Genomic DNA, 19,457 nt, shown 5'->3' with positions numbered 1-19,457 from the left:
GATGGCAGGACTGACGTATGAGGAGAGATTGGGTCAACTAGGCCTGTATTCACTAGAGTTCAGAAGAATGAGAGGGGATCTCGTGGAAACATATACAATTCTGACAGGGCTAGACAGACTGGATGCAGGGAGGATGTTTCTCCTGGCTGGGGGGTCTAGAACGAGGGGTCACAGTCTCAGGATATGAGGTAGGACATTTAGGAGCGAGATGAGGAGAAATTTCTTCACTCAGAGGGTGGTGAACCTGTGGAATTCTCTATCACAGACAGCTGTGGAGGCCAAGTCACTGAATATATTTAAGAAGGAGATAGATAGATTTCTAGACACAAAAGGCATCAAGGGGTATTGGGTGTGAGCGGGAATACGGTATTGAGATAGAGGATCAACCATGATCATATTGAACGGTAGTGCAGGCTCGAAGAGCTGAATGGCCTACTCCTGCTCCTATTTTTCTAAGTTTCTATGGTACTCTAATGTCCTTTAGGGAAGGAAATCTGCTGTCCTTACCCGGTCTGGTCTATGTGTGACTCCAGACCCACAGCAATGTGGTTGACTCTTTACTACCCTCTGCGGTTCAAGAAGGTGGCTCACCACTACCTTCTCAAGGGCAATTAGGGATGGGCAATAAATGCTGGCCTTGCCAGCGATGCCCACATCCCATGAATGAATAAAATAAATCTAGGATGCATCACATTGGGGCCTGGTGACTTATCCACTTTAACTACCATGAATGATGGTTGACTGATTGATCCTATCAAACTTAAAGAAGTAACCTATAGTGTGAGTTCAGCTCTTTCCTTGTTCTCTGATTGTTTAAACTGATTTATGCTAAGTTTTTCCTTGGGATTGGGCGGGAATTTCGGCTTTTCTTGAGATTGGGAGAAAATGCGTATTATTGGGTCTAACTTGTGTGATGCGCCCACACCAATTCAACACCAATACGCGAAGAAATCATAGATAGAGTCATAGAAATGTACACCACGGAATGAGGCCATTTCAGCCCATCATGCCGACAAAGAGCTATCCAGCCTAATCCCACTTTCCAGCCCTGCAGGTTACAGCACTAGAAGTGCACATCCAAGTACCTTTTAAATGTGGTGAGGGTTTCTGCCTCTACCACCCTTTCAGGCAGTGAGTTCCAGACCCCCAACACCCTCTGGGTGAAAAATTTTCCCCTCAAATCCCCTCTAAACCTCTTACCAACTACTTTAAATCTGTGCCCCCTGGTTGTTGACCCCTCTGCTAAGGGCAATAGGTCCTTCCTATGCACATTATCTAGGCCCCTCATAATTTTATATACCTCAATAAGGTCTCCCCTCGGCCTCCTCTGCTCCAAAGAAAACAAACCCAGCCTATCCAATCTTTCCTCATAGCTAAAATTCCCCAGTCCAGGCAACATCCTCGTAAATCTCCTCTGTACCCTCTCAAGTGCAATCACATCCTTCCTGTAATGTGGTGACCAGAACTGCACGCAGTACGCTAGCTGTGGCCTAACTAGTATTTTATACAGTTCCTGCAGGATACCTTTAATATTGTTTAAACCCCAACTTTCCTTTTAGAGATACATATTGATAATCAGAACTTAATGATCAATGTCTGACTTTTGACGCAATTTTCCTGTTCTAAAGCGTTGAGTTGAAGGCAATGGAACAATCGATAAGTTACCGACAGTTACTTTTGTTGCTCAGTGCAAACACAAGAATTAACGTACATTTCACACTTTGCATAAGTCCAGCTTTATTAAGCATTCAGTGTAATTATTGGCAAAGACTCTCTGTGTCGCTGTCTACCAATGAGGCGCTAAAATGCTGCTAGCGATCTATCCCCCCTCCCCCAATACTACGCATAATGCAGAAACAGAGAGGAAAACAGACTCTCACTGTTTGTAATCGCACATCGGAACCGTCGTTTCTTGTACTCTGACTCCTATGTACAGATGTAATATTGGTCAGCGTTTTGCTTGGTGTATACTGGATATCAATAAGTGATTTTTTTGGGGGGTGGAGTGTAAATTATTTTTGCATCACTGCGAATGCAAGGGCGAATTCGGACAGAGAATGCAAGCATTGCTTACAGTTTTCCTGCTTTGTGTCTGGAATATCGTTTATGGTCAGATTCGCTACGCTATTCATGAAGAATTGAAGCATGGTGCCTTTGTTGGGAACATTGCTCAAGATCTGGGGCTGGATGTGAGAGAGCTGTCTAGTCGCAGGCTCCGCATAATGTCTGCAGTAAGAAAACGGTATTTCGAGATTAATTTAGAGAATGGCGTTTTGTTTGTGAATGAAATGATAGACAGGGAGAACGTATGTGGGCAGAGTCCTACTTGTTTTATGAATCTGGAGGTTGTTGTAGAATACCCATTGGAACTCTATCGTATTGAAGTGGAGATATTAGATATAAATGACAATTCCCCTAGTTTTCCGAATGCTGACATCCGTTTGGAGGTCCTAGAATCAGCGCCACCAAGAACTCAATTCCTCCTTCAGAGTGCCCATGATCCGGACCTGGGCATCAATTCTGTCCGCATTTACTATCTCCGTCCAAATGACCACTTTGCTTTAGAAGTACAGAATAGCGGCGACGATAGTAAGTTTGTCCACTTGCTGCTGCAGAAGTACCTGGACAGAGAACAACAGGCGATTCATCATTTACTTCTGACTGCCGTTGACGGGGGTGCCCCAGAGCGAACTGGTACAGCCCAAGTTATTGTCACTGTCCTCGACGTCAATGACAACTCTCCTGTATTTGGCCAGACGTTCTATAAAACCACTTTAATGGAAAACGTACCGATAGGTACAGCAGTTATCAAATTAAATGCCACCGATCTGGACGAAAGCAGTAATGCAGAGATAATGTATTCTCTCAGTGACCATACTCCAAGTGAAGTCCGCCAACTTTTCAGTATGGACTCCCAAACAGGTGAAATTACAGTAAACGGGATTATAGACTTTGAAGAAGCCAAGACTTATGAAATTATAGTGGAAGCCAAAGACAAAGGCCCATTTGCACTCCCCGTGCATTGCACTGTCCTTATAGACATCAACGATGCCAATGACAATGCCCCCGACATGACTTTGATGTCAGTGTCTAATTCGGTCCCTGAGGATGTGCATTCTGGAACTGTGATAGCGCTAATCAGTGTCACCGACCAGGATTCTAGGGATAACGGACTGATTAGCTGTCTGATTCACCCCAACCTACCGTTTGAACTCAAATCGACGTTTAAAAATTCTTACACGGTACTTATCAAGCATGCACTGGACAGGGAAGCTACGTCTGAATATCAAATTGGTATCTCTTGCCACGACTCAGGATTCCCTCCACTGTCCACCAATAAAACCATCCAAGTGCAAGTGTCAGATGTAAACGACAACCCTCCGCGCTTTGCAGGTGATTTCCACACTGCCTACGTGATGGAGAATAACGCTTTTGGGGCTTCCATCTGTTCAGTCTCCGCTTTTGACCCTGACTTAGGTCCAAATTCCCACCTTTCCTATTCCGTTCTAGATAGTCAGGTTCAAGGTATACCCATCTCATCATACGTCTCCATCAATTCAGAGAACGGGATCATATTTTCGCAGCGGTCCTTTGATTATGAACAACTGAAGAATTTTCAGATCTACGTTCATGTGCAGGATGCTGGCTTGCCTCCACTCAGCACTAATCATTCAGTGAACGTTGTCGTCCTGGATCAAAATGACAATGCCCCTGTTATCGTATTTCCGCTAACAAAGAATGGGTCCGAAGTAACCATTCCGCGAACAGCCGATCGAGATTACTTGGTGGTCAAGGTCATTGCTGTTGATGCGGATTCTGGGCAGAACGCACGATTGTTTTATCAGCTTTTCCGAGCTACAGATCAGAATCTTTTCACCATGGGGATTAACTCGGGAGAAGTAAGAACGACCCGTCAAATTGAGGACAGAGATGTCGCAATACAGATGATGGTCATATTGGTAAAAGACAATGGCCATCCACCTCTATCTGCCACGATCACCATTACACTCTCAATAGCAGACAGTGCTGAAGACGTCATTCATGCCGTTACATTCATGCCTAGAATCCCTGAGTATCCCTCTAATACAGCCCTTTATATAATAATATCTTTAGGGGCAATCACACTTACGCTAATGCTTGCCCTGATTGTGCTAGTTGTCACAATTTGTCGCAGTGCAAGCAATGATGAGGAATGGTGTTGGTGTTGGTGTTTTGAACCTAGCGATTCAGATGCGATATATCGAAATTCGAATCTAAATTTTCACACAGTGCCAGACTCCAGCCTAATTAAAAATGTCATTGAAGTGCGTGGATCTGGTTCTCTTGCTCAAACGTATTGCTATACACTTCGGTCTGCTCCCGAATCGGTTAAAAGCGATTCCGAGTTCCTGCCACACTTACATGCTGCATCCGTCAGGTACCAATCCGATGCTGCTGACAGATACGTTTCAGACTGGAATGTAAAAGAAATAGGCAACACGACAATTTTAGCCTCTGAGGTAAGTGACGTCAACTTGAACTTTAGGTCGTCATATTTCTTTAATTATTTCGTGTTTTCCTTTACGTTGTCATGTCACCTCCTTATTTGCATACTGGAAAATACACATCTTCATCTTTGAAGCATGATAGTCAAACACTGAATATTGAAAATCAATTTTGCTAATAACTGAGTGATTGTTTTCCTTTCTAATTTTCTCTCCTACTATACTTCCCTCGAAGGTGGAGAAGACGATTGGGCTCTTTGGTAGCTCATTCAATTGTCAATTCTTCATGGCGGAAGAGTGAGTGCTAGCGTACTGTTCAACTGTCAATCACTTCTTACCTAGCGACCAAACACATAAAGAAATACACGTTGTCAATAGTCTTCAGGTTTTGGGACGCCTGGCAAAAATTTCTCACCGACCCTGACGTTCCCAGGTTATTTGCAATGTCCCCGCTGCCCCTAAAACTGAGATTAACTACCTCGACGTAGACCAGAAATAAAAACAAAAAATGGATCAGTAACTCAGGTTAATACTTTCGATGTAAACAGGTGATTAAGAAAATTCAATTTTTAACACGAGATTCAGTGGGTTTATTTTACTGGTGTTTTGAGATTATATTCCACGGTTCGAGTAGCTTAGAATGTGTGTTTATCGTGCTTGAATCAGCATATGAAACACAGACGAACAAAAAATAGACCGACTGGTCCAACGAGCCTGTCCCAAACAGTCATGACACAACAAAGCAACGTGACTCTCGGTGTTCCCTCCAACTATTAGGCAACTAATCTGCTGGGAAAGGCAAAAAATAATTTTTTTAAAACTCGAGACCAATTCGAAACCAAAAATCAGAGAATTTCCTCTCTGGCCCCCTAAGATAATCAAAAATATGTTCCAGGAGCTCTCAGTGACCACATGGTACAAACTCAAGTCCCACCTAATTTCTTTACCCTTTGATACTAGTCACAGTGAAGAACTGTCCTAGTTTCTTTTTGATTCCACTCGTACGAAACGCAGTTATAGGATCTGCCAAGACTTCTACTGTTTTTCTTACAAGTATGACACGTTCAATTTTTTTAATATATTATTAATTCCAGGGATGTATTAATTCTAGGCAAGGCCTAGTCTCATGAGAAGGTGGTGATACAACTGAATGGTTTGCTCGGACTCTTGAGAGGGCAGTTAATAATCAACCACATTGGTGTGGGACATCAGTAACATATAGGTCAAAACAGGTAAGGACAGCAGGTTTCCTTCCCTAAAGGACATCAGTGAACCAGTTCGGTATTTATGACAATCCAACAGATTCATGGTCACTTTTACTGACATCAGTGGTGATACAAGTGAATGGCTTGCTAGGCCACTTTAGAGGGCAAATAAGAATCAACCATATTGATTCCAGACTGCAGGAAGATATCAATGGACTGGTCAGGTGGGCAGAACAGTGGCAAATGGAATTCAATTTGGACAAGTGCGAGGTAATGCATTTGAGGAGGGCTAACAAGGCAAGGGAATACACAATAAATGGTAGGACAATGATAAGTGCAGAGGAACAGAGGGACCTTGGAGTGCATGTCCACAGATCCCTGAAGGCAGCAGTACAGATAGAGAAGGTGGTTAAGAAGGCACACAGGATACTTGCCTTTATTAGCTGAGGCATAGCATATAAGAGCAGGTTGGTTATGCTTGAACTGTATACAATGCTAGTTAGCCTCAGATAGAGTACTGCATGCAGTTCTGGTCATCTCATTACAGGAAAGATGTGATTGCGCTTGAGAGGGTACAGAGGAGATTTACAAGGATATTGCCTGGACTGGAGAATTTTAGCTATGAGGAAAGAGTGGAGAGGCTGGGGTTGTTTTCTTTGGAACATAGGAGGCTGAGGGGAGACCTAATTGAGGTGTAGAAAATTATGAGGGGCCTAGGTAGAATGGATAGGAAGGAACTATTTCCCTTAGCAGAAGGGTCAATAACCAGGGAGCATAGAGTCATAGAGTCATAGAGTTTTACAGCACAGAAAGAGGCCCTTCGGCCCATCGTGTCTGCGCCGCCCATCCATCCCTGTCCAGTCTAATCCCATTTTCCAGCATTTGGTCCATAGCCTTGTATGCAATGGCATTTCAAGTGCTCATCCAAATGCTTCTTGAATGTTGTGAGGGTTCCTGCCTCTACCATCCTTTTAGGCATTGAGTTCCACATTCCAACCACCCTCTGGGTGAAAAAGTTCCTCCTCAAATCCCCTCTAAATCTCCTGCCCCTTACCCTGAATCTATGCCCCCTTGTTATTGACCCCCCCACTAAGGGGAAAAGTTCCTCTTTATCTACCCTATCTATGCCCCTCATTATTTTGTACACCTCAATCAGGTCCCCCCTCAGCCTTCTCTGCTCCAAGGAAAACAACTCCAGCCTGTCCAGCCTCTCTTCATAGCTGAGGCGCTCCATCCCAGGTAACATCCTGGTGAATCTTCTCTGCACCCTCTCCAAAGCAATCACATCCTTCCTATAGTGAGGCGACCAGAACTGCACACAGTACTCCAGCTGTGGCCTCACCAGCGTTTTGTACAGCTCCATCATAACCTCCCTGCTCTTATATTCTATGCCTCGGCTAATGAAGGCAAGTATCCCATATGCCTTTTTAACCACCTTATCTACCTGCTCCGCTGCCTTCAGGGATCTATGTACATGTACACCAAGGTCCCTCTGACCCTCTGTACTTCCTAGGGTCCTACCACTCATTGTGTATTCCCTTGCCTTATTTGTCCGTCCAAAATGCATCACCTCGCACTTTTCAGGGTTAAATTCCATTTGCCACTTTTCCGCCCATCTGACCAACCCGTTTATATCGTCCTGTAGCCAGAGGCTTTCCTCCTCGCAATTTACCACCCCACCAATTTTCGTGTCATCTGCGAACTTACTGATCATACCTTTTACATTTTCATCCAAATCATTTATGTAGATCACAAACAATAAGGGACCCAGCACCGATCCCTGAGGTACCCCACTGGACACAGGCTTCCAGTCACAAAAGCAACCTTCGACCATCACCCTCTGCCTCCTGCCACTCAGCCAGTTTAGGATCCAACGCGCCAAGGCACCCTGGATCCCATGGGCTCTTACCTTCTTGACCAGTCTCCTATGCGGGACTTTGTCAAAAGCTTTACTGAAGTCCATATACACCACATCCACAGCATTTCCCTCATCCACCCCACTAGTCACCCCCTCGAAAAATTCGATCAGATTTGTTAGACATGATTTACCCTTAACAAAGCCATGCTGACTATCCCCGATTAATCCTTGCCTCTCCAAGTGGAGATTAATTTTGTCCCTCAGAATTTTTTCCAATAATTTCCCCACCACAGATGTTAGACTCACTGGCCTGTAATTCCCTGGTTTATCCCTGCTACCCTTCTTGAATAATGGTACTACGTTAGCTGTTCTCCAGTCCTCTGGTACATCCCCTGTGGCCAGAGAGGTTCTGAAAATTAGTGTCAGAGCCCCTGCAATCTCCTCCCTTGCCTCCCACAGCAGCCTGGGATACATCTCGTCCGGGCCTGGGGATTTATCCACTTTTTGGCCCGCTAAAACCGCTAGCACCTCCTCCCTCTCGATGCTAATATGTTCAAGTATGTCACAGTCCCCTTGCCCGATTTCTATGTCTGCATCGTCTTTCTCCATAGTGAACACAGATGCAAAAAATTCATTTAAAACCCCGCCTACATCCTCTGGCTCTACACACAGATTGCCACTTTGGTCCCTAATGGGCCCTACCCTTTCCCTGGTTATCCTCTTGCCCTTAATATACTTATAAAACATCTTAGGATTTTCCTTTATTTTGCTCGCCAGTGTTATTTCATGGCCCCTCCTCGCCCTCCTAATTTCTTTTTTAAGTATGCCCCTGCACTTTTTATACTCCTCTAGGGCTTCTTCTGTCTTTAGTCTTTTGTAACTGCCAAAAGCCCCCCTCTTATTTCTAATGCATTTTTGTATATCCCTTGTCATCCAAGGTTCCCTTTGCTTGTTGGTCCCACCCTTGACCTTTACAGGAACATGTTGGCGTTGTACTCTCTCTATTTCCCTTCTGAAAGTCTCCCACTGTTTTGATGTGGATTTTCCTATAAGCAGCTGCTCCCAGTCCACTTTGGCCAGATCCTGCCTTATCATATTAAAATCGGCCTTCCCCCAATTTAGAACCCTTATTTCCGGGCCGTCTTTGTCTTTTTCCATGACCACCTTAAATCTCACCGAATTATGGTCACTGTCGCCAAAATGCTCTCCTACTGACACTTCCACCACTTGCCCGGCTACATTCCCCAGAATTAGGTCCAGTACCGCCCCCTCTCTTGTAGGACTTTCTACATGTTGGCTCAAAAAGCTCTCCTGGATGCACTTTAAGAATTCTGCACCCTCTAAGCCTTTCACACTCTGACTGTCCCAATTTATATTGGGGAAGTTGAAATCCCCCACTATTATTACCCTATTATTTTCGCACTTCTCGGAGATTTGCCTACATATCTGTTCCTCTATCTCCCCCTGACTGTTTGGGGGCCTATAGTACACTCCCAGCAAAGTGCTTGCCCCCTTTTTGTTTTTAAGTTCTACCCATATGGCCTCATTAGAGGAACCCGCTAATATATCATCCCTCCTTACAGCAGTAATTGACTCCTTAATTAATATTGCAACACCCCCTCCCCTTTTACACCCCCCTCTGTCTCGCCTGAAGATTCTATACCCCGGAATATTGAGCTGCCAGTCCTGACCCTCCCTCAACCATGTCTCCGTGATAGCAACAATATCGTACTCCCATGTGTTCAACAACAACTTCAGTTCATCCACCTTATTTGCAAGACTCCTTGCATTAAAATAAATGCCTTCCAGCCCTGCCATATTCTCTTTTGCCTTCACATATTTGCTCTGCCTTCCCAGCTGACTTGTTTTTCCCTCTGTATTTGGCCGTAAATCACCCCCTACTATAGCTCCACTCTGTACCCCAACCCCCTGCCAAGTTAGTTTAAACCCTCCCCAGCAGTGCTAGCAAACCTCCCCGCAGGATATTGGTTCCCCCCTGGTTCAGGTGTAAACCGTCCGACTTGTACAAGTCCCACCTTTCCCAGAAGCAGACCCAGTGATCCAGGAAACTAAAGCCCTCCCCCTTGCACCATCCCTTTAGCCACGCATTCATCTGTTCTATCTTCCTATTCCTATACTTACTAGCACGTGGCACCGGGAGTAATCCAGAGATTACAACCTTTGAGGTCCTGCTCCTTAATCCTTCACCTAGCTCCCTAAATTCTTGCTGCAGGACCTCATCCCTCTTTTTACCTATGTCGTTGGTACCAATGTGGACCACGACCACTGGCTGTTCTCCCTCCCCCTCCAGAATGCCCTGCAGCCGCTCAGTGACATCCTTGACCCTGGCACCAGGGAGGCAACAAACCATCCTGGATTCACGTCTATGGCCACAGAAACGCCTATCTGTTCCCCTTACTATAGAATCCCCTACCACTATTGCTCTCCCACTCTTTTTCCCCCCTTCCTGGGCAGCAGGAGCACCCCCAGTGCCAGGAAGTTGGCCGCTGCTGCCTTCCCCTTGTGAGTCATCCCCCTCAACAGTATCCAAAGCGGTATACTTGTTTGAAAGGGGGATGTCCGCAGGGGTTCCCTGCACTACCTGCCTGCCTTTGTTGCTCCGCCTGATGGTCACCCCCTGTGCTGCCCTACCCTGAGGCGTGCACAACTCGCTAAACGTGTTATCCACGAGCCTTTCAGCATCGCGCATGCTCCAAAATTCATCCACCCGCAGCTCGAGCGCCGCAATGCGGTCCACAAGTAGCTGCAGCTGGATGCATTTCCTGCACACATGGTCATCAGGGACACTGGCAGCATCCCTGACTTCCCACATAGAGCAGGAGGAGCAGAGCACGGGTCTGAACTCTCCTGCCATGACTTACCCCTTTAATTTCTTTAAAAATTTATTCAATACCCCAGTTACAGGTATGCTCTAGGGTGCTTTATTTACCAACTATCCCCACTACACCACAGAAATTTAACACCATAGATTTAAAGTAATTAATCGGAAGTTTAGAGGAGAGTTGAGGAGAAATATTTTCACCCAGAGGGTGGTGGTAGTCTGGAACTCACTGCCTGAAAGGGTGGTAGAGGCAGAGACCCTCATCACATTTAAAAAGTACTTGGATATGCACGTGAAGTGGCATAACCTATAAGGCTACGGACCAAGTGTTGGAAAGTGCGATTAGGCTGGGTAGCTCTTTGTTGGCCGGCACGGACAAGATGGGCCGATTTACCTCCTTCTGTGCTGCAAATTTCTATGATTCTACGATTCTATGATTGGTGCGGACTGGAGTCACAGATAGGCCAGACCAGGTAAGGAGAGTAGGTTTTTTCCCCTAAAGGAACCAGTTAGTGAACCAGTTAGGTTTTAATGACAGTCCAACAGATTCATGGTCACTTTTACCAAATACAAAATTTTAACCCCAGATTTTGTTTTTAATTAAATTCAAATTCTCAAACGCTCATGGTGGGATTCAGCCTCATGTTCTAACTGAATTATTAGCCTCTGGATTACTAGCCCAGTAATATAACCACTACACTACGCAGGTGGATGAGAGATAAAGAAGTATCTTTGGTTCATCTTAATTTATCCATCTGGAAAAATCCTAACATCCCTTCATTGTAGTTACTTCATAAATGATTTCAGGAGTTTTCTTTCCATGACTCCATCTAGACCTTTATTCCATACATTGATCACTCTTGGTGTGTAGAATTTCCTGATATGTGTCCTACATTATCTTTAACTAGTTTGAACCTGTGTCCCCTACCTCTTAATCCATAACAATCATATGTACCCCCATAAGAGCAGCTCTCAGGCATCTTTCTAGGCTGAAAAGCCCATGCTTCTCTGGTAATTTGTCATAACGGCAATAGTTTGGGAAAAGGGGAAGTGCAACGAGACCTGGGTGTCCTTGTGCACCAGTCGCTGAAGGTAAGCATGCAGGTGCAGCAGGCAGTTAAGAAGGCAAATGGTATGTTGGCCTTCATAGCGAGAGGATTCGAGTACAGGAGCAAGGATGTCTTGCTGCAGTTGTACAGGGCCTTGGTGAGACCACTCCTTGAGTATTGTGTGTAGTTTTGGTCGCCTTATCTGAGGAAGGATGTTCTTGCCATGGAGAGAGTGCAGCGAAGATTCACCAGACTGATACCTGGGATGGCAGGAATGACGTATGAGGAGAGATTGGGTTGATTAGGCATATATTCACTGGAGTTTAGAAGAATGAGAGGGGATCTCATTGAAACTTACAAAATTCTAACAGGACTAGACAGACTAGATGCAGGAAGGATGTTCCTGATGGCGGGGGAGTCCAGAACCAAGGGTCACAGTCTAAGGATAAGGGTTAAGCCATTTAGGACTGAGATGAGGAGGAATTTCTTCACCCAGAGAGTGGTGAACCTGTGGAATTCTCTGCCTCACAGGGCAGTTGAGGCCAATTCATTAAATATATTCAAGAAGGAGTTGGATATATTTCTTGAGGCTAAAGGGAGCAAGTGATATGGGGAGAAAGCAGGGACAGGGTACTGAATTTGGATGATCAGCCATGCTCTCATTAAATGGTGGAGCGGGCTCGAGGGGCTGAATGGCCTACTCCTGCTCCTATCTTCTATGTTTCTATAAATCAGATCTCTGACATTGGAGATCAGCCTCATGGCTCTTTTCATACCCAGTGCTTGAATGCCCTAGAACTAAATGCAATATTAAAGTGTTATTTGACCAGAGCATTACCTCCTCTAACTTATATTCTATTATTTTGGATATGTAGTTGGCTTTGTTGATTTTCTGGCCTGCATTGAGTTTACTAAGACTATTAGATCTCTTTCAGATTCATCCCTGGCTATATCAATACAAATCATAGAGTATGTATTTTATCTGCATTTTTTGAAATCCTGTTTTGTGTTTCCATCCATTTATCTATATATAAAAAAACAAGTCTCCTTCAAAACTGAACTTTTTGTAGGACTGAAAATGACAAGTCAAGGCATGCCATGGAAAGCAAAGATGGGAGAACAATAAGTAGAAGTCAATAGGTCAAATTTACCAACGAATTTCAGAAAAATAAATGGGTTTTATATCCCAGTAATATTTAAAATTCTGAAAAGACCGGTAAATGCTTTACAATATTGAGCAGCTTTTACAAATTTATGCTCCTGACATGGAGTTTCCTCCACCAGGATCATATATTGGATAGCTGGATGTGGAGGCCAGTGGGCTCATCCATATATGGAGGGTATATCCTGTAGGCCCCAGTGACCTCAGCACACAGATTTCAGAATTGCGCTTTCAGTGGGTTGGGTGAAGCTCTGTGACAGGAGCACAACATTTCATAAAATGGTCATTAAGCTGCACAACATCTCAAATAGTTTTAGTGTGCAGACATTTGAAAGATAAAAGTAAAAACAGAGTCAAGAGTGCATTCAAAATGAAAGGGACAACAACAGCATTTGAATGACATTTACTGGACAAGGTAAGGAAGAATATACACAGGATAGCTAAGCTCTGAAGATCACTTTCATACAATGCAACAATTTACATCTCTTTTACAATGTCACAAGATAGGTTTCAGTGAAGGAAACCCTTCAGCCTATTTGATTTCATCCTTCCACATTACTAAACCAATATATCTTAAATAGAGCATCCAGCTGTTTCTTAAATGGGTCCTTCAACCATCATTCATTAATGCTGAACAGTTCTGATGGAGAGTTCTATCTAGAAAGTGAACTTCTCTGTTGTGTACTTCCAGCATTTTCTTTATTTTTAATTTTAATTTCCAATAATCATTTTTTTAATGTTCAACATGAGAGCCTATTGATCTGTATGAGGCAGCACCACACATCAATTTTCCTCTGTGCCATGCATGGGGGAGAGGAGGCAGAGGCCACAAATACTGATTAATTGCATGACCATATCCTAAATAAAATATTTGGGGGTGAATCCTACCTTTTCTCAGGAGCCACACATGATCAATTAGTTTTAACAAAATTAATAAATAGGATGCTTGATTTCTAATGAAAGAATACCCACAGGTCTTCTGGACATTCCATACTCTATAATTGAAATAGGTATGCTGTAGATTAAGTTGCAAATAGGAAAAAGCAAGTTTTCAAATTCATCCATATGAAGTTTGGGTAGCAATTCATGTGTATAAAGGCAAATAAATTCAAAAGCAATCTTTTAAATAAATCAGTTATATTCCTTTCTTCTTTTCTGTAACATTACAAGCATTATTTTTGCACTTTTGCCAAGAGTTAGATAGCTAGATCTCGGGTCCTGATTGACAATAAATTGAAGCTATCACCACAAAGATCAGCAGCATTGAATAAAGCAAATCAGATGTTGGGATGTATTAAAAACACAATATTGAGCCAAAATGATGAAATAATTCTGCCATTTTATAACTCAGTGGTGCGGCCACACACAGAGTACTATGTACAGATTTGGTTGTCAGTACAAAAAGCATTTCACAGCTGTTGAAAGTATACGAAACAGAGAAACTAGAATGATTGAACTGGAAAAATGAAGGTTGAAAGTTGATATGGTTGCTTTTTTTAGAATTCTAAAGGGACTAGATAGTGTACATCATGACAAGTTATTTCACATTGTCCAGAACAGTAGAAGTAGAAGGGAGGTAATTTCAAAGCTAATCTGCAGAAACAATATTTAGGCGAGGGAGTAGCCCATCAGTGGAATAGACAGTGGAAGCAGCTAGTATTGCTTCATATGCAAATTAAACATATTTACATCAGAAAATAATATTTTGTGATGCAGTATATGTATAATATGTGACATGACATGGGTAAATGAAGCATGCTTGGGAGAAAGAGGTAACTTTGGATCGATGGTTCCCAAAGCTCTCCATCACTAGAGTTTTCCTCGTATCATCTCTGTTTGTTTCCGACTAATCGATTGCTATGATTAGTGAATAACTCCATTATCATTGTGTCATGGAACTACAGAATGGTAGAAGGCAACCTAGATCGATCTTGGTCTTTTTTCATCTAGCAATCCCTATGAATTAGCATGAGCTGCTCAGAAAAATATAAGAACATAGAAACAAGTCTCAGCCATTCAGAACCTCGAGTCTGTTCTAACATTCATTGAGATCATGGCTGATTTGTACCTTAACTCCAGCCATACGCCTTGACTCCATATCCTTTTATACCCTTCTCTAGCAAAAATCTATCAATCTCATGTTTAAAATTGTTGATTGAACTAGCATCTACTGCTTTTTGTGGGAGAGAGTGCCACACTTCTACCACTCTTTATATGAAGAAGTGTCTCCTAACTTCTCTCCTGATTGACCTGACTCAGATTTTAATGTTATGTCTGCTTCTCCTGGACTCTCCTATCAGCAGAAAATGTTTCTCCCTATCTAATCTATCAATTCCTTTCAAAATCATAAAAATCTCAATCAAATCACCCCTTATCTTTCTATATTCCATGGGATACAAGCTTAGTTTATGTAATCTCTCCTCATAATCAACCCTTGGAGTCTTGGTAGCATTCTGGTGAACCTGCACGGCACTCATTTTTTTATCATTCCTGGGATGAGGGCATCACTGTTAATGCCAGGATTTATTGCCCATCTCTAATTGCCCTTGAGATGGTGGTGGTGAGCCGCCTTCTTGAACCGCTGCAGTCCATGTGGTGAAGGTACTCCCACAGTGCTGTTAGGGAGGGAGTTCCAGGATTTTGACGCAGCGCCGATGAATGATAGGCGATATATTTCCAAGTCAGGATGTTGTGACTTGGAGGGGAATTGAAGGTGATGGTGTTCCCATACACCTGCTGCCCTTCACCTTCTAGGTGGTACAGGTCACGGGTTTGGGAGGTGCTGTCGAAGAAGCCTTGGCGAGTTGCTGCAGTGCATCTTGTACATGGTAAAGACTGCAGCCACGGTGTGCCGGTGGTGGAGGGAGTGAATGTTTAAGGTGGTGGATGGGGTGCCAGTGAAGCGGGCTGCTTTGTTCTGGATGGTGTTGAGCTTCTTGAGTGTTGTTGGAGCTGCACTCATCCAGGCAAGTGGAGAGTATTCCATCACACTCCTAACTTGTGCCTTGTAGATGGTGGAAAGGCTTTGGGTAGTCAGGAGGTGAGACACTCACCACAGAGTATGCAGCTTCCGACTTGCTCTTATAGCCACACTATTTATGTGGCTGGTCCAGTTAAGTTTTTGGTCAATGGTGAACCCTAGGTTATTGATGGTGGTTAACTTGGCGAGGGTAATGCTGTTGAATGTCAAGGGGCAGTGGTTACACTCTCTCTTTGTTGGAAATAGTCATTGCCTTGCACTTGTGTGGCACAAATGTTACCTGCTACTTGTCAGCCCAAGCCTAAATGTCGTCCAGGTCTTGCTGCATGCGGCCATGGACTGCATCGTTATCTGAGGACTTGTAAATAGAACTGAACCCTGTGCAATCATCAGTGAACATCCCCACTTCTGACTTTATGATGGAGGGAAGTTCAGTCATGAAGCAGGTGAAGATGGTTGGGCCTAGCTAACAGCCCTGAGGAACTCCTGCAGTGATCTCCTGAGGCTGAGATATTGGCCTCAAACAACTACAACCATCTTCCTTTGTGCTAGTTATGCCTCCAGCCAGTGGAGTCATTGACTTCAAATTTAATACCGAGTGCAATGTATCCAAGTTTACTGATGTTACAAAGCTAGGTGGGAAAGTAAGCTGTGAGGGGAGACAATGAGCCTGCAAAAGGATATAGACAATTTAAGTGAGTAGGCAATAAGGCAATAAGATGGAGTATGATATGGGGAAATGCAAGGTTATTCACTTTGGTAGGAAGAATAGAGAAAATTGGCCCAGAACTTCGGGTCTACACGGGTGAGTACGCACGGGGTACTCACCCGTAAACCCAATGGAAGTGCCGGTTTCCTGCATGCACTGCACATGCGTGGGAAACTGGCACTTCCATTCCCTTGAACGAAGGGGTTCAGAGGTCGAATGCATGCACAGGAGAGGCTGCGCGTGCGCATCAAACTTACGTTTTTTTTGCAGGTTTTCCCGGGAGGGTAAGTCTCCAGAAGTTACACATTTAAAAAGCAGTCGTAAGGCCTGCTTTTTACAAGGTAAGTGGTGAATTAATTAAAATTAAAACATTTTTTCCACGTGTTTATTATTTTTAAATACTTTAAAGAAAGGTAAGTTTATTTTTAGCCCCATTAGAATAAAAAATTATTTTTTTCAAAAATTTAAATTATTGATTAAAATAGTTATTTCATGTAATTTATAGTTTATTTTAAAAATGTGATTTAAAAAAAAAATTATTTGAAGATTTAGTGATGTTTTGGGGCCCGTAGTATTTATAAGTTTTGACAGCTCTTCCTGTCAAACTTATGAATGGGCATTTCCCTGCTCCGATCGGCTCCCCATGGCCCACGTGATCCCAGGGGATGTATCGAACTAACTGCGCCCCTGGGATACGCAAGCACTGTGCGCCGGCAGTTGGAGGAGGCCCAGGATCGGAATCCCACGCGGGCCCTCAGCTCAACGGCCGGCGCGCAAGGTAAGTGCAGGTCGGGGGCTTACACCCGTGGGAAGCCCCTGACCCGAATTTCTGGGCCAATATTTTTAAATGGTGAGAAACTATTAAATGTTGCTGTTCAGAGAGATTTAGCTGTCCTCATACAGGAAACACAGGAATTTAGTATGCAGGTACAGCAAGCAATTAGGAAGGCAGATGGTATGTTGGTCTTTATTGCAAGGGAGTTGGAGTACAAGAATAAGGAAGTCTTACTACAATTGTACAGGGCTTTGGGAAGACCACACCTGGAGTACTGTGTACAGTTTTGGTCTCCTTATCTGAGAAAGGACATACATGCCTTAGAGGCAGTGCAACGAAGGCTCACTAGAGTGATCCCTGGGATGGGAGGGTTGTCCTATGAGGAGAGATTGAGTAGATTGGGGCTATACTCGCTGGACTTCAGGAGAATGAGAAGTGATCTTATTGAAACATAAAAGATTCGGAAGAGGATTGGCCGGGTAGATGTTGAGAGGTTGCTTCCCCTGGCTAGAGATTCTAGAACTAGGGGGTATAGTCTCAAGGTAAGTTATTGGCCATTTAAGACTGAGATGAGGAGGAATTTCTTCACTTAGAGGGTTGTCAATCTTTGGAATTCTCTACCCCAAAGGGCTGTGGTTACTGAGTTGTTGAGGATATTCAGCGCTCAGACAAATAGATTTTTGGACTCTAGGGAAATCAAGGGTTATGGGGATTGGGCAGGAAAGTGGAGTTGAAGTCAAAGATCAGCCGTGATGTTATTGAATGGCAGAGCAAGCTCAAAAGGCTGTAAGCTCCTAATTCTTATGTCCATATTTCACTAGAGCACCTTGATGCCACACTCGGTCAAATGCTGCCTTGATGTCAAGGACAGTTACTCTCACCTCACCGCTGGAATTCAGCTCTTTCATCCATGTTTTGACCATGGCTGTAATGAGGTCTGGAGCTGAGTGGTCCTAGCTGAATCCGAACTAAGCATTGGTGGCCAATGTAACCTAGGCCAATATATCCTTTCTTAGGTGTGGTTCCCAGAACTGTACACAGTAATCTAAATGTGGTCTAAAAAGGGCTTTCTTTAGCTGCAGCAAAACTTTCTCCCCTATATATTTTAGCCTTCTAATTACAAAGGCTAACATTCCATTCTTGGTCCAAAATGAATGACCTCACAATTACCTGTGTTGAAATCCATTTGCCACAGTTTCAACCACTCACTTAGTCACCTGAGAGTAATAGTGAACTAATTTCTGGAAATGTCTAGATAATATCCCATAAACAAATTTTTAAAAATCTACTGAGGCAATTAAAAAACTAACAAAATACTCATATATATAGCAACTAGCTGGAGTGCCCAGCGGTGCTGAGGGAACTCAAGAATGCTGTGCCATGTTTATAACACTGTTTATGAGACTGTTGGGATTGAAGAACTCTTCCTAAGCACCCAGGAGGTGGTTCTTTAACTTCGTTTTTTGTTAATGGAGATCGCCAGTCAGAAGTGCTGCATCCAAGTCTGCTATGTTTTCTTGAGGGCATGCTGTTATGAAAAAAGAAAAAAGAATTTTTATATATATAAATGAGTCTGTCTGTCTGTGTGGGAAGGAGAGAGAGAGAGGGAAGGAGAGAGAGAGGGAAGGAGAGAGAGAGAGGGGGGAAGGAGAGAGAGAGAGAGAGAGAGGGGGGAAGGAGAGAGAGAGAGAGAGAGAGAGGGGGGGAAGAGAGAAAGGGAAGAGGAGAGCGAGAGAGGGAAGGAGAGAGAGAGAGAGAGGGAAGGAGAGAGAGACAGAGGGAAGGAGAGAGAGAGAGAGGGAAGGAGAGAGAGAGAGAGAGAGAGGGAAGGAGAGAAAGAGAGAGAGGGAAGAGGAGAGCGAGAGAGGGAAGGAGAGAGAGAGAGGGGGAAGGAGAGAGAGAGAGAGGGAAGGAGAGAGAGAGAGAGAGAGAGGGAAGGAGAGAAAGAGAGAGAGGGAAGAGGAGAGCGAGAGAGGGAAGGAGAGAGAGAGAGAGAGGGAAGGAGAGAGAGACAGAGAGACAGAGGAAAGGAGAGAGAGAGAGACAGGGAGGGAAGGAGAGAGAGAGAGGGAAGGAGAGAGAGAGAGAGGGAAGGAGAGAGAGAGAGAGAGAGAGAGAGGGAGGGAAGGAGAGAGTGAGGGAAGGAGATGGAGAAGAGAGGAAGACACCCCAGGGAAGGGGCTGGACTCAGAGCCCGGCGGGTGAAGAAGGGCGGCCGCCATTTTGTGAGGTCGGCGGGAAGTTTGAATCACGGCGGCCGAAGGAAGGAAGGAAGAAGGCGAGATTGTGGGTTTAAAATTTTTAAAAAAGGATCCAGAGAGAGGAGATGTAGGTGAAGCCGGAGGTTCTCATCACTCGGGCTGTGTGTGTGTTGTGTGAGGAGCTGGGACGGG

General features: G+C 44.1%; 1 protein-coding gene and 1 long non-coding RNA gene across 14 annotated transcripts in view; one reads left to right on the top strand and one right to left on the bottom strand.

Moving 5' to 3' along the window:
• Positions 1 to 19,457, top strand: part of LOC147114292 (protocadherin alpha-C2-like) — a 308,165-nt gene that overhangs the window by 99,276 nt on the left and 189,432 nt on the right. Inside the window, exon 1 of one of the 10 annotated variants that reach the window (XM_085995966.1) lies at positions 1,949 to 4,499. The exons of the other annotated variants lie outside the window; for them this stretch is intronic. Within the exon in view, the coding sequence (XP_085852092.1) occupies positions 2,058 to 4,499 (2,442 nt within the window). The 5' untranslated portion in view covers positions 1,949 to 2,057. Of the gene's footprint in view, positions 1 to 1,948; positions 4,500 to 19,457 lie in introns of those variants that run through there. 10 annotated transcript variants of the gene reach the window in all.
• The window catches only part of LOC147114293 (uncharacterized), a 28,007-nt gene continuing 10,262 nt past the window's right edge, over positions 1,713 to 19,457 (bottom strand). For 3 of the 4 annotated variants that reach the window (XR_015079400.1, XR_015079401.1, XR_015079402.1), the window contains exon 4: positions 12,988 to 18,592. This is a non-coding gene — a long non-coding RNA (uncharacterized LOC147114293). Of the gene's footprint in view, positions 4,823 to 12,987; positions 18,593 to 19,457 lie in introns of those variants that run through there. The other variant, XR_015079403.1, reaches the window with a different exon arrangement.

The sequence above is a fragment of the Somniosus microcephalus genome, chromosome 8 (assembly GCF_052327205.1).
Source record: "Somniosus microcephalus isolate GS21.2 chromosome 8, FLI_Smic_1.0, whole genome shotgun sequence".
NCBI classification, from domain to species: domain Eukaryota; kingdom Metazoa; phylum Chordata; class Chondrichthyes; order Squaliformes; family Somniosidae; genus Somniosus; species Somniosus microcephalus.
The sequence above is the reverse complement of the archived record's forward strand: the minus strand, read 5'-3'. Positions and strand labels throughout refer to the sequence as shown.